At 45.2% G+C, this 12,448-nt stretch overlaps 1 protein-coding gene across 2 annotated transcripts in view; it reads left to right on the top strand.

Moving 5' to 3' along the window:
• PRKCE (protein kinase C epsilon) overlaps positions 1-12,448 on the top strand; it is a 551,144-nt gene that overhangs the window by 194,328 nt on the left and 344,368 nt on the right. For both annotated transcript variants that reach the window (XM_053589740.1, XM_053589739.1), the window contains exon 2: positions 2,706-2,769. In XM_053589740.1, coding sequence (XP_053445715.1) covers positions 2,706-2,769 — 64 coding nt within the window. The remainder of the gene's footprint in view (positions 1-2,705; positions 2,770-12,448) is intronic.

Below are 12,448 nucleotides of genomic sequence, written 5' to 3' on the forward strand. Positions count from 1 at the left end.
GATTCTAAGCTCAAGATCCCAAACTCAGGTAAGTACCCATAGTGGGTACCTGAGGGGCAGTGCAGATGTGCCCACTGTCATCCCTGACTCCCTGTCCTGACAGAGCGCCTGAGCTTTCACCAATGGCCTTACCTACGAGGCACTGAAGACCCTTGTTGGTGAAAATGCAATTTTCCTGAACATCAGAGGCTGAGTCAGGAAATAAAGTAGGGCTCGGGAGTAGCTGTGGGAACCTGGGTTGTGTATGGAGTGACAGGGTAGGTGGCCTGGGGAGCATCAATCAGGCCTGGTTTCTTTGCCTCCCAGGGAGTGCATGGGGCTCATGGGATAGCCCACCCGGGCTTCCCCTCTCCCCTTGTTCCAATGTCCTGTTAGTATAGATAGATCAAATGCCCACCTTCCTTCCTGGGGAATGGAGGCTTGGCGGGGAGTAGGGGGGCCAGTGAATGATCCCAGAATAGACTGTGGAAGTTCTGAATAGAGAGCTTCTTCCCACCTCCACAAATGTGCACTGGGTGTTTCCTAAGAGACAGTGAGCTACAGACTCAGATGCAAATATGGTTGTCATGCTTTCTGTCTAGCAGGGAAGATCGGACCATGTACAGTTTCATGAGAGCCATGAGTAAGATGTGTCTGTGCACTGTGGGAACACAGAGGTGGGAATGGTTCATTCTGACTGGCCTCTGGAAAGGCTGCAGAGAGGAGGTGATAATTCACCTTGACCTTGAAGGAGGAGGATATGGTATCCACTAGACTGACTCTTCCCGAGTATTCCTTGCTAAATATATGTCTGCTCTTTGGGGACAGTGGAAAAAGAAAGGGAGGGGTTGCGGTTCCTGCCCTCAAGAAATTCACAGCTTGCTGGGGAGAAAGCCTGGCACTCGTGAGCCAGTGAAAGCTCTGTGTAGACAGATGGGACTGTGGAGGCGGGAGAGGCTAGCAGGGGGACTTGGTGATCCGGGGCTTCCGGAGTTACTACTCTCTCTTACAGAGAACACAGTTTCTATAAGGATAGTTTGAACCTTGCCAACATGTCTTTAACTATAAGAAGCCCAGCCCTCTGGTTTCTGTTTCTCTATGAGATTTCATCAGGCTCATTTTGAGATGGAGAGGGAGGAAGTGGTGAAGGTCACTGGTAAGCAGTTAGCCATATGGACTCTCTGTTTACAACCTTGGTAGAATCTGGCATTTGCAGAACACCTGTGTAGTCAAAATGACCCGAGCCACCTGCATTTGGTGCTCGCCACATCGGTTCATCCACCTTACATGCCTTCCCCTGTTTGCCGTCAGGAAGACTTCCCAGACTGCTCTTCTGCACTGATTTCAGACTCATCTTTACCTGTTGTTCTCAGTCTCTCATCAGTTAGCTGAGTTCAGCATTGTTCTGTGTTTTTTAACTCCCCAATGAGATTATAAGTGCCATGAGAGCATTCATGCGCTGTTGGTGGGACTGTAAACTAGTACAGCCTTTATGGAAGGAGTTATGGAGAGTCCTCAAAGAACTCTCCGTAAACCTTCCATTTGATTCTGAAATTACATTATTAGGGATGTTCTCCAAAGAAAAAAAGTCATTTTATCATATGGACATTTGCGGTCGAATGTTCTTAGCATCTCAGTTCACAGTTGCAAAGATGGGGAAACAACTCAAGTACCCATCAACACATGAATGTATTAATAAAATGGTATAGGTATACCATGGAATACTATTCAGCCATTACAAAAGATGGAGATTTTGTATGTTTTGTAACAACCTGAATGGATTTGGAGAACACTCTCCCGAGTGTCATAGGAACGGAAAACAAGCACCACACGTGCTCAGCACTAACTTGAAACTACACTAACTGCTATGTGCTCACTTGAGAGGATAACTTAATTAAATTCAGGAAAAGGAGATGGGGAAGAGGGTTCAGCAAATTCCCACCCAAAGGGAACAATGCCAGGGTATGTGAGACACTTCCTGGGTGAAGGAAACAGCTATAACTCGGACTTTACCTTACAAATGCAAACAACATAACCTAATCGTGCGGACTCTCGTATTAGTCTGAAATTTTAAAAAAACCTAAAAAATACCATGAAAGCAGATATGGTTAGCATCTTATGCTTCTCTTAGTTCCCCGAGGAGCAGTTTGTGTAGCACAAAGAACATAGGCTTCTTTAGATAGCCTTGGCCCTGGAGTTCAGCATTGCTACTTACCTTGGAACTTTGAGCACACTGTCCTTATCTGTAAAACGGCCTAACAGGGTTTCTCAGTGGCAACACAATGGATGTTTTGGGCTGGATGATTCTTTGTTGTGAGGGCTGTGGCTGTCCAGTGTGCTGGAGGGTGCTTAGCGGCCTCCCTGGCCTCTAGCCATTAGATACCAGTAGCAGCACTCTCTCCCCAGGCCTACAGTCAAGAATGTCTCTAAACATGTGCCAGGTGTCTCCTGAGGAGCCAAATCGCTCCTGGTTGAGAGCCTCTGGGATGATGCTACCTGTTGGGTATGTGTCAGGCCACCTAAGATTGTGTTTGGAACACAGTAGATGTCCAGTGAATGTTGATTCTCTTTCAGTACTGATTCCCCCAGCACTTGACACCTTGTAGATAGATGAATTACAGGGAGCTGTGATCTAGGTTTCATCAGTTTGGGGTGGTAGTGTTGTGGGACTCTCAGGTTGCCCATATGATGTTCTAACAGAGTCATTGTCATTTTTTTAATTGCAGATTGATCTGGAGCCAGAAGGAAGGGTGTATGTGATCATCGATCTCTCGGGGTCATCCGGTGAAGGTAGGAGAGTGTGACCTCTTATCTTTATTCTCTTCCATTAAGCCCTTGTCTTCCGGGCCTCTCCCTTCTCTCCTTGGCTGGGACATGTTATAGTGACATTTAATTAATTGGCATACTAGAAAAGGTTATTTTGAAGATTCTTACGCCTGTGTACCAAAAGGGACCAGCCATCTGTTAACTTTGGTGAGGCAGAGGGAAGGCTTTTGACTTACCAAGCGAGGCCAAAGAAACAGGCGTGTTTGTGTGTGTGTGCAGGGAAGGCCTCCGTGGGGCGGCAGCCTCTCCCAGGAGGCTCTGGTGGGGCTTGTGTGTGTAACGGGAAGGAAGTAAAACCAGTTGGTCTAACGGTATTCAGAAATGAAACAAACAGGGTATCAAACTTCAGAATCTTATACTTTTTAGAGCTTTTACAGAAGTGCTACTTCTTTGCCAGCTCTTTACACAGGCAAAAAGCTCTGCTCTTAAGAGAAGTGAGGGGTGAGGGAACACCTGCTCCCTGCTAGCTGATTAGACAGCATATAGATTTTCTCTTCCTCTTACACCCTCATCTTTCCATCCTTTCTTTGTTCACTTAATACACTTAATACCTTTTAAGAGTTTTCTGGGTGGTGAGAATTGAGCAGCAGGGTAGAAAAAAAGGCTGAAAAAAGAAACCTTGGTTCAAATGGGAACGAGGAGATGGTGGCAGCTAAAGCTCAAAGGAAGGGTGGAGTTTGGGGCTGAAATTTAGTTATTGCAACCAACTTTCCTGTCCTCCCACTCCTCTACCCGTGGGTGCAGGGACAGAACAGTTGGCTTTAATGACATGGCAGAGAGACTTCAAGACCACAGGAAGGTTTTTTTGGAAGTGAGAAAAAAGGGTGTTTGGGGACTTGTCCCAAAGGGAAGGATGGAGCCTCATCTCCTTCAGCTGTTTGGGCTGGAAAATTTGGGCCTTTTACAACAGCTCCCCAGAATCCTGGGGGTCATAAGCACAAAGTCATAATCCTGTATACAGTTTCCAGTTAAGGTTCAGGGGTGGGAGGAGAGATTATGTAAGCCAATTCCAAGGAGCTGGTCAAATGGTGCCCGGACAGTAGTGCCTGGTGGTTTGCGTTCAGCTCATTTATCACCCACTCGCAATAAGTATTCAGAATATTCAATAATTGTGTGTATGTGGGATTATAATAGAACTCAGCCCTCTTTTAATAGCTCTGAATTATTTGGCATAGGTTTAAAACTTTAAACATCCTTCCAGAATTGGTTGCTTACATTCTCTTCTCTTTATTGCAATTACATTTTGGCATTTCCAACTTCCCTTCTCTGCTCTCAGCTCTGAACAGCCCAGAATAGAATCTGTTGTAGAAGATTTCAGGATTTAACAATATTTAGTATGAAATATGGAAGACCTACAAGAGGTCTTAAAGAAAGGTGGGTATGCCCACCATCCAGATTAAGTAATAAAGCAACCAAGGAGATGAAGCCTTGGATTTACTTTCACCACAGCAATGGATCTAAATTCACCAGACTGAAATCTGGTTATAGACACTGGCCAAGCATTTGACAGCAAAATCAATCCCCTTTTTTTCCTTACATAATTTGTGTACAATATGATAATTAAATGTGTATTTCCTGTGCTGAGATGCTGGCCAACCAAAGCTTAGACTATTTTTTTTTTCCTATGAAAATATTAACTACTTGCAAAAGTATGGAAGACATTCTTTTTTACATTAGAGCAAAAGAGATGGACAAATGAATGAAAAAATAAATCAGAAGCAATTGATTTTCCTTCTGCTTGCTTCTACAGCTCATTGCATGTGAAAAGCCAAAGCAATTTTCATTGGGCTAAATTCTGAATTTTTTTTTTTTTATCTCTTTCATCTAAAGAAAATAGAGAGTTTACTTCAGAAGCGCTGACACATGCCAGAATCCGTAAGTGCTAGCATGTGTGCTCTGAAGAAAGGAAGAAATTTGTCTACTCTTTTTTTTTCTTGCTGTTCCTGGACTTGGGATCCTTCCTTCAGATGGTGGGTAGGACTCTCAGTAATCCCTCCTCAGAAGCTGATCTGGCTGTTTGTGTGTTTGGCTGCTCTCTCGGTTCTGTGGCTGGAATGCCCTGTCTGGAGGCCGTTTGGTTCTGGAAGAGCTAGGAGGGTGAGGGGAGGACCTGGAGAATAGGAAATCATAGCATTGGTTCCCTGGACCGCACGAGATGGGTCTGGGGTGAAGCACAGTTATCACAGCTACCTTCTTGGATTCCCTGACTGTGGACCTTCACAGATTCTTGTCTAAGTCTCTGTCCAGAGTGAAAAATACCTAACTCTGCATTCTGTGCACGGAAAGGTAGCTGAAATGAGGCACAGCTGAAGTTCCACTACTCCGCTATTCTGCCATCACGCATCCCTTCAGCTCCCCCATCTCTAACGCTCCAGCCCATCAATGGAAAAAGATATATTCACAGGACTTGCACAAACTTCACAACATATACAAATTCTGAAGAGCTCTGAGAAAGGTGTGGGGTGAGATGGTGTGAATACACCCCCTTCTTCTAGAATGTGCCAAAGGATTCTTTTTCTTGCTAACATGCTGTTAGAAAGCCTGGGCATTTACGTCTGCAAGAGCTGGAGCTAATGTGATTCTGTCTAATAAAATTCCACTGCTTGCATGTCCCATGTGGTTTACCTAATAGGATTTGACTGATGTGTCCTTCAGCTAAACCGGGCAACCTAACCCCAGCTGTAAGGGCTAAGGCTGGATGACAGTTAAGGTCATTTCCAGTCATGTGATTTTTATCCTTTGGTACAATTTAAATAGACATCTGTCAGAGCTCACAGCCGAGGGCAGCTAATATCTATAGTAAGTAGGAGTTGCTAGAAATGGCCTCTTTGCCTCTTTTTGACAGGTATGGTGCGAGGCACTTTAGCTGTGTTATCCCAAGTTGAACACCTTCTCTGAATGCTCTGTGTGAGCTTCCAGTCTCTGGTGCTGTTGGGGTTGTGCTTCTATCCTGAGTAATAATCACAGGTCTCCTAGTTAGCACAGCACTCCAGGCTTACCAGATATTGAAATTAAGACATAATTAGCCCAGGTAGCAGAAGCATAAACAGCAATATAATTTGCAAGTGTGTAAATGATTGCTCCCGCTGTGCGCATTCCTTAGTATGACTTCCTTTGATATGACATAAATTTGCATATTATTTCTTATTCTTTATAATTATATGGCAACACACCATTATTTGCAGACTTTCAGATGAGAGACGGTCAGGGCCTGACCTGAGGACTCGTAGGCCTTTCCTTCCCTGCCTTCCTCTCCGGTGTTGTGCTCATCTGGGAGAGTTCTCCGAGTCTAAACAACAATAGAAATAACAAGAAGTAGTCGTCGTTGTGTCTGGAGCACCTGTTTCTCCAGTGGAATTCAGGGATACTAAAGGCTGGGAATGGTTTTTACAACACACGCATCACAAATAATGCAGTTACATCGCGTTCTAGAGATGTTGCAGATGGTGGAAGCAGGAGAGGAGAAGCGGATGCAGCCCCTGCTCCCTTCTCTCTGCAGCTACGCGCTGCAGGAAGCAGCCAGTCTCCTCTGGGGGCCTGAGCAGATAGCAGGGAAAGAGCACAGTCTTAGGAGCCCATCAGACCTGGACCGAATCCTGGGTCTAGTGCTTACCAGCTTAGAGCTTCAGATTTCTCACCCACAGAATGGGGATGAGAGTACCTATCATAGGGGCTGAGAGGGCTGTTGTGAGAACACTGCCTTGGTACCAGGTCCTCGCATACAAGAGATGCTCAGTAGATACCCTGCAGCGCTGAGACCTGAGGGCAAGTGGTGCCAGCTCTCCCAGCACCCGTGAGGGAACGGCAGTCAGGCTGTTCAGGGAAAGAGTTTGAGGGCAGCTTTCTGACCGTGAGGTGTGGCATGTTCACAGGGCTGAGAGCAAAGTTAGGAAACAGGCAACTAGTAGAATAATATGTCTGGCAGGGACTGTGAGGTTGCTCCCTGCGGAGCCCAGACCTTGCCAGATTCCCTATAATCTCTTTCTTTCTTCCCCACACTTCCCTGAATGAAGTAATTCACAGAAGGATAATCTCTAGCATCCCTGAGCCACTCCTTTGTGTCCTGTGGCCCTTAATGTCAGAAACTTCTCCTTGTCAGAGCCTGGGCTTGACACCTCTGCTCAGTGCCGACTGAAAACATGTGGTCCCCATATTCTCACTGGCTCCCGAGTAAAAGTCCTTCATATATTTGAAGACAGTTATTAAATCTGTCTTCTTCAGGCTAAATCAATCAAATCAGAAGAGAAATTTTAGAAATCTTAAGTCATCCTGGCAGCTCTCTTCTGGACGTTTTCCAGTTGCATAGGCAGATGTGGTCAAACCAGCTTTGCTTGGTTTTGAAATAAAAACGTGTGTACAGAGATTTTAAACTTACCTTCATGTGGGATGTGGGGAACTGAGAAGTCAAGTGATATACCCTAAGCCAAAGGGCCCCACGTGACAATCCAGCCCCTGTTCCCATCATGACCCCAGTAATGAGTTTGCCACATGGCAGTGACCTCCCCACTGGTCTTTTTATTTTAATTCTTTTCTTCAGAAAGCTTTTCATAGAAATATAAAGCTAAAGTTCTTAGCTTTGAATCCAAAGGTGTCCCAGAGAGTCCCTTTCATAAACAAGCAGATCTCTTCCCCACTCTCTTAGAAACGAAAGCTTCCTTGATCCCAACTCAGGAACAATTGGATCCTTCTCAGGCTTTCTGGAATACAGCTCCATAACTAAGCCCATGTCTGAAAAAAAGATCTGACTCAAATCCCAACAGGTCAGTGTTCGTTTCTACTGACCTGTCCTCTCGGTTAAAGTTGGTTTTGTACCTTAAGACTCTGTATCCACGGTAGGCTTAGAGCAATGCCTCCTGGGCAAGAAGGGGTGGGGTGGGGCTTTCTCCTGAAACTCTGCCTCAACCAGTGGGCAGGATGTATCTACACAGGCTCTCTCAGATTCCAAAGTACCACTGAAGCTTCACTTTATAAGAATTCTACCTCTTTTCTTCTAAATTCTGTATAATTTAATCCAATGCCTCTGATTATTAGAGAGTTAAAAAGAATAATTCATTCAGATGACTAGTAGTTGCCAATGCATTTCAACCAATGTGCCCAGATTGTGTCTGTGCTGGATTTGGGGACTGGGAGGAGGAGAGGGAAGTGGAAGAGGAGAGATGGCATTCATGGCAAGTGTAAAACATGGCCTTTGCTTTCAAGGAGGTTGTAATTCAATTGGGAGTCCAAGACCTACAAGATGAAAACCTTAGCAAACAATTCAAAGTGCTATCACATCAGTGCTTAACTTGGTGTTACCAAGTGTTCCCCACATGGGAATACCCAGAAAAGCTTCAAAGAAGAGGCAGGGCTTTAGACTGGAAAGGAGAGGATAGGTAGGCTGAATAAACAAGGAAGACAAGAAGAGGCCATTGTGAGCAGAGGGAATCATGTCATCAAGATAGCTTTGAGGCTCTTATTTTGGGGTGTGACTGGACAGGCAGGATAAATTAAGTGGACACAGTTTGTGCTCTCAAAGAGCATTCAAACAAAGACATTCATCAGTGTTGCAGGCAGAAATTTTCATGCTCTGCAAGCAAGAAAATGAAATGCCTTAAATGATTAAGCTGTGTTTGAAGGTCAAAGACAGTTCCTTCTGTGTGTGACTTCATGGTTAAGGTCTCTTTCCCACCCTGACCCCCACCCCCACCCCCGACCCCGCAGGAGGATGCCTTAGCTCATGTGTGTTGCTATAAAGGAATAGCAACTTATGAGGCTGAGGCTGCATAACTTATAAGGAAAAGAGGTTTTCTTTGGCTTGTGGTTCTGCAGGCTGTACAAGAAGCATGGTGCCAGCACCTGCTGGGCTCCTGGTGAGGACCTCAGGAAGCTTCCACTCATGGCAGAAGGCACAGGAGAGCCAATGTGTGTGCAGATCACATGATGGGGGGAGGAGGAAGAGAGGAAGGGAGAGAAGGGGAGAGAAAGAGAGGGGAAAAGAGAAGGAGAGAGGAGGAAACAGGGAGAAGGGAGAAAAGGAAGGAGGGAAAGAGGTCAGAGAGAGGTAGGCTGGGAGGGAGAGAAGAAGAGAGGGAAAGTGAGGAGTAAGGTACTAGGCTCTTTTTGACAGTCAGTTCTCCCAGGAACTAATAGAGGAGAACTCAGTCATTACAGCAAGGATACCGCCAAGGATCCCCTTCCCCCATGGCCCAAACACCTCCAACATTGGGGATCACATTCATATGATCTGAACTACAAACAGGAATTTGGAGGGGACAAGTATCCAAACTATATCAGAGGAGGAGTGTTCCAGGTGTAGTTTGGTCAAGTTTGAGACATTGGGTGGAGTTTTACAGTTACAGCACTGAGGTATTTAGAAAGTCCAGCCCAGGTACATCTCTTTGTGGCCTCTTTTGCACTCTTGTAAAGTCCTGTGGTAATCACTCAACCACCCTCAGCAGTCTCCTCCTCTCCAGTCTCTGTAGGGTGTCCCCAAATCCGGTCCACACTCCCATGCTTTCTCTCTTCAAGTTCTGTTCAGCCTCTATAAGAAACATTTCCTGAGAGGTTCGGGAGAGCCTCCAGCTTCCTAAATACGGGCCTTCAAGGCCTTGGCCACAGCTCCGGTGCTGATGTCTTCCTCCTGTGCTCTGCTTTAGGCAGTGAGATAGATCCTGTCCTACTCACCCTGGATATGGGTGGACGTGGCAGATGTACTACTAGGACCTGGAGTCCAGAAAGTAACCAAATAACCAAATCCAAATGTTCAAAAACATCAATCCTACAATATGCATGCACATTACCCCTCACCCCCAGAATCACAACTTGCTGCCACTGCTCCTCAGACCCAGGGAGCAGGTGCCGTAGTCTCCAGATTTCTGTCATTGTCCTGATGGAATAATTGGTTGTTCCTAGAAGTGACCATATGCTTCACATGAGACTAGGGGAATCAGCCTGAAAACGCTGAGCACCAAGCCCTCGTCGAGGAGTTTATAATGTCACAGAGAGACATTGCTGAAATGTTTGATGAGAAATAAGCCAAGAAACTCTCATTTCCTTCCAAATAGCCTCTAGATGCGCAGCAGTTCCTCTGAAATGAATCATCCACGGTTAACAACACCAAATGCCAGCCATTAGCAGACGAAAAACAGAATTGAATCCTGCATGTTTGGAGAGCAGAGCCTCCTTCCCCTCTGCCCTATAGGAGCATAGACATATATTTCCTGTTGACTCTTGTGCTTGTCTTACTAATGAAATGATTAAAGAAGGAATAATCATGTTGAAGAAATAAGCTTACAGAAAGGGTGGGTTTACAATAGATCCTTAGTCAAAAAATGGGTCCCCTGTTTGTTCACACGGCCTTCAATTCTGTCTCTGTTCTGCTATATATCATTTCTGTGTCTTATACAGATTGTTCCATGAAATTCCTGTTTGTAGTTCAGATCATATGGGTCAGAGTGGCCTATAATGTAATCATTCATTGTTGTTGATGTCCTCATGATTTGGCTTAAAAGGAAAGGGTATTTTCATGCCTCTAACCTAATTTGGAGAGTTGTCTTTCAGGACCAATTACTTTATTCTTTTATCCGGTTGAAATTGGCCAGTGCTAACAGTTTTATTGATTTTGCTTATTACCTAGCTTTGTTGAAGCATTCACATTTTCACAACTCAGTGCATTTAGTATCTTTAATGGAGCTGTTAACACTGGGGCTTTTTACCTTTTTTTATTATAAACCTTTGGGGGCCAGTGAAGGGGTGAATGTTTGCCCACATGCACACAGGTGAGAAAAATGTCTCTGAACTACTATTCTGTCTCCCTCTCAAGTTCAGCTTCTTTTGTAGGAAGCATTATTTTCTTTAATCTAACATATACCGAGACTTGGTATTTTAGCTATTGGGTGGCTGTTGATAGGATCGGGGTAATAGGGCCACTGTGGAGCCTCCCTTGCGTTTGAGGACCCTGCCTGGAGTGGGCATTTAACAAATGGCAACCACTAACAGTTTTGCCAGATGTCAGTAGATCCGCATGGCAACCCAGAAAGCAACTTAGTAATAGTCGTCCTTTGTCTCTGGCCTTGCTTGAGGAAACAGAGCCACTGCCTACTGAAGATTCATCCAAATAGGAGATAAAATATTGGGGGGAACTGAGATTTGATTGACCCAAATTTCAACTTTTCCAGTATACATATGAGTTATACATTCATTCATTCAACATGCAGCTATTGGGCACCTTCTGTATGCTAGTTTTCTTCTCAGTGTTGGGGGCACAGAAGTAAACAATATAAAGAGAAACTCTCCCTGCCCCGATGGGGCTTACGTTCAAGTGTGTGTGTGTGTGTGTGGGTGGGTGTTTGTGGGTGTGGTTGTGGGTAGGCTGTCACTGCAAGGACAGGTTAGGGTGTCCCTAAAGTCACCATACATAGGGAAAATTTATAAAATATTCTCTACATCTTGGCCACCTCTTTGTAAAATTTTGTAATGAATATTTTGTAAATAAAGGTACATTTAGCTACAATTCCCATTTTCCCTAGGGGGGTGGCTTTTGGGACACCCTGTATAACATCCTGAGAATAGTGATTGTCTCTGGGAAGGGAAAGGGGAGATGTGAAAAGGAGGAAACATTTCTTGCTAAGGTTATCATTTTATTTTTCTTCCCCTTGTATGACATATTTTAAAAATTACTCAGAAATTTGGGGGGAAAAAAAGAAGAATCAGATGGAAATGTGACCATTTCCAGACACACAGAGACAGTGACTTGCCCATGGCCAGAGGCTAAACAGGCTCTGGAAAACCCTGCCAGAGAGGAGTGACTCACTGAATCCGCAGAACTTGTCTAAGGTCAAGGAACTCCAGGAATAGTCCTCTCTGCTCACTCGGGGCTTGACAGACACCTCTAAGACGTGCTGAAATAAGGAATTCCCTCAGATAGTGCCTGTCCCTGAGGACCCAGTTTCCTGCTGTGTAGAGGCAGGAGGCCTAGTGGGTGGGGCAAGACTCCCTGAGCGTTAACTCCAGGGAGCCACTTGCCTCTGCCTGACAGCCCTGCTTATTTATGTCTATCTGAAGGATGATCCCCCTGTGGCATTTTCAGTGGCAACATTATCCAGCATTTAGCATCTGCTGAGACTTGCCCCAGGCTTGTCAATCTCCACAGACCAAGTGGCTGTGCTGGCTTTGGTAACTTCTGCCCAGCTAAGTTAGGGCAAGATGGCTGCTAGTGGGCCACGCCTACCTTCCAGGCAATCAAGTTTGTTCCCTGACATTGAAAATAATGGTGGCCGGGAGCACTGGCTCACGCCTATAATCCTTACATTCTGGGAGGCCAAGGTGGGTGGATTGCTTGTGCTTAAGAGTTTGAGACCAATCTGAGCAAGATCCTGTCTCTACTAAAAATGGAAAATTTAGCCAGGCATTGTGGTGAGCAGCTGTAGTCCCAGCTACTCAGATGCTGAGGCAGGAGGATTGCTTGAGCCCAGGGGTTTGAGGTTGCTGTGAGCTAGGCTGATGCCACTGCACTCTAGCCTGGATGATACAGGAGGACTATGTCTCAAAAAAATAAAAAAAAGAAAGAAAGAAAGATAATAATGATGTTGAGCTTAAAGGAAGAGATGTTCTCTGCAACAGAGTAGAATTCACAATCTCTGCTATCAGCTGAGTGTGAATTCTC

This window comes from Nycticebus coucang, chromosome 4 (assembly GCF_027406575.1).
Source record: "Nycticebus coucang isolate mNycCou1 chromosome 4, mNycCou1.pri, whole genome shotgun sequence".
Taxonomy (NCBI): Eukaryota; Metazoa; Chordata; class Mammalia; order Primates; family Lorisidae; genus Nycticebus; species Nycticebus coucang.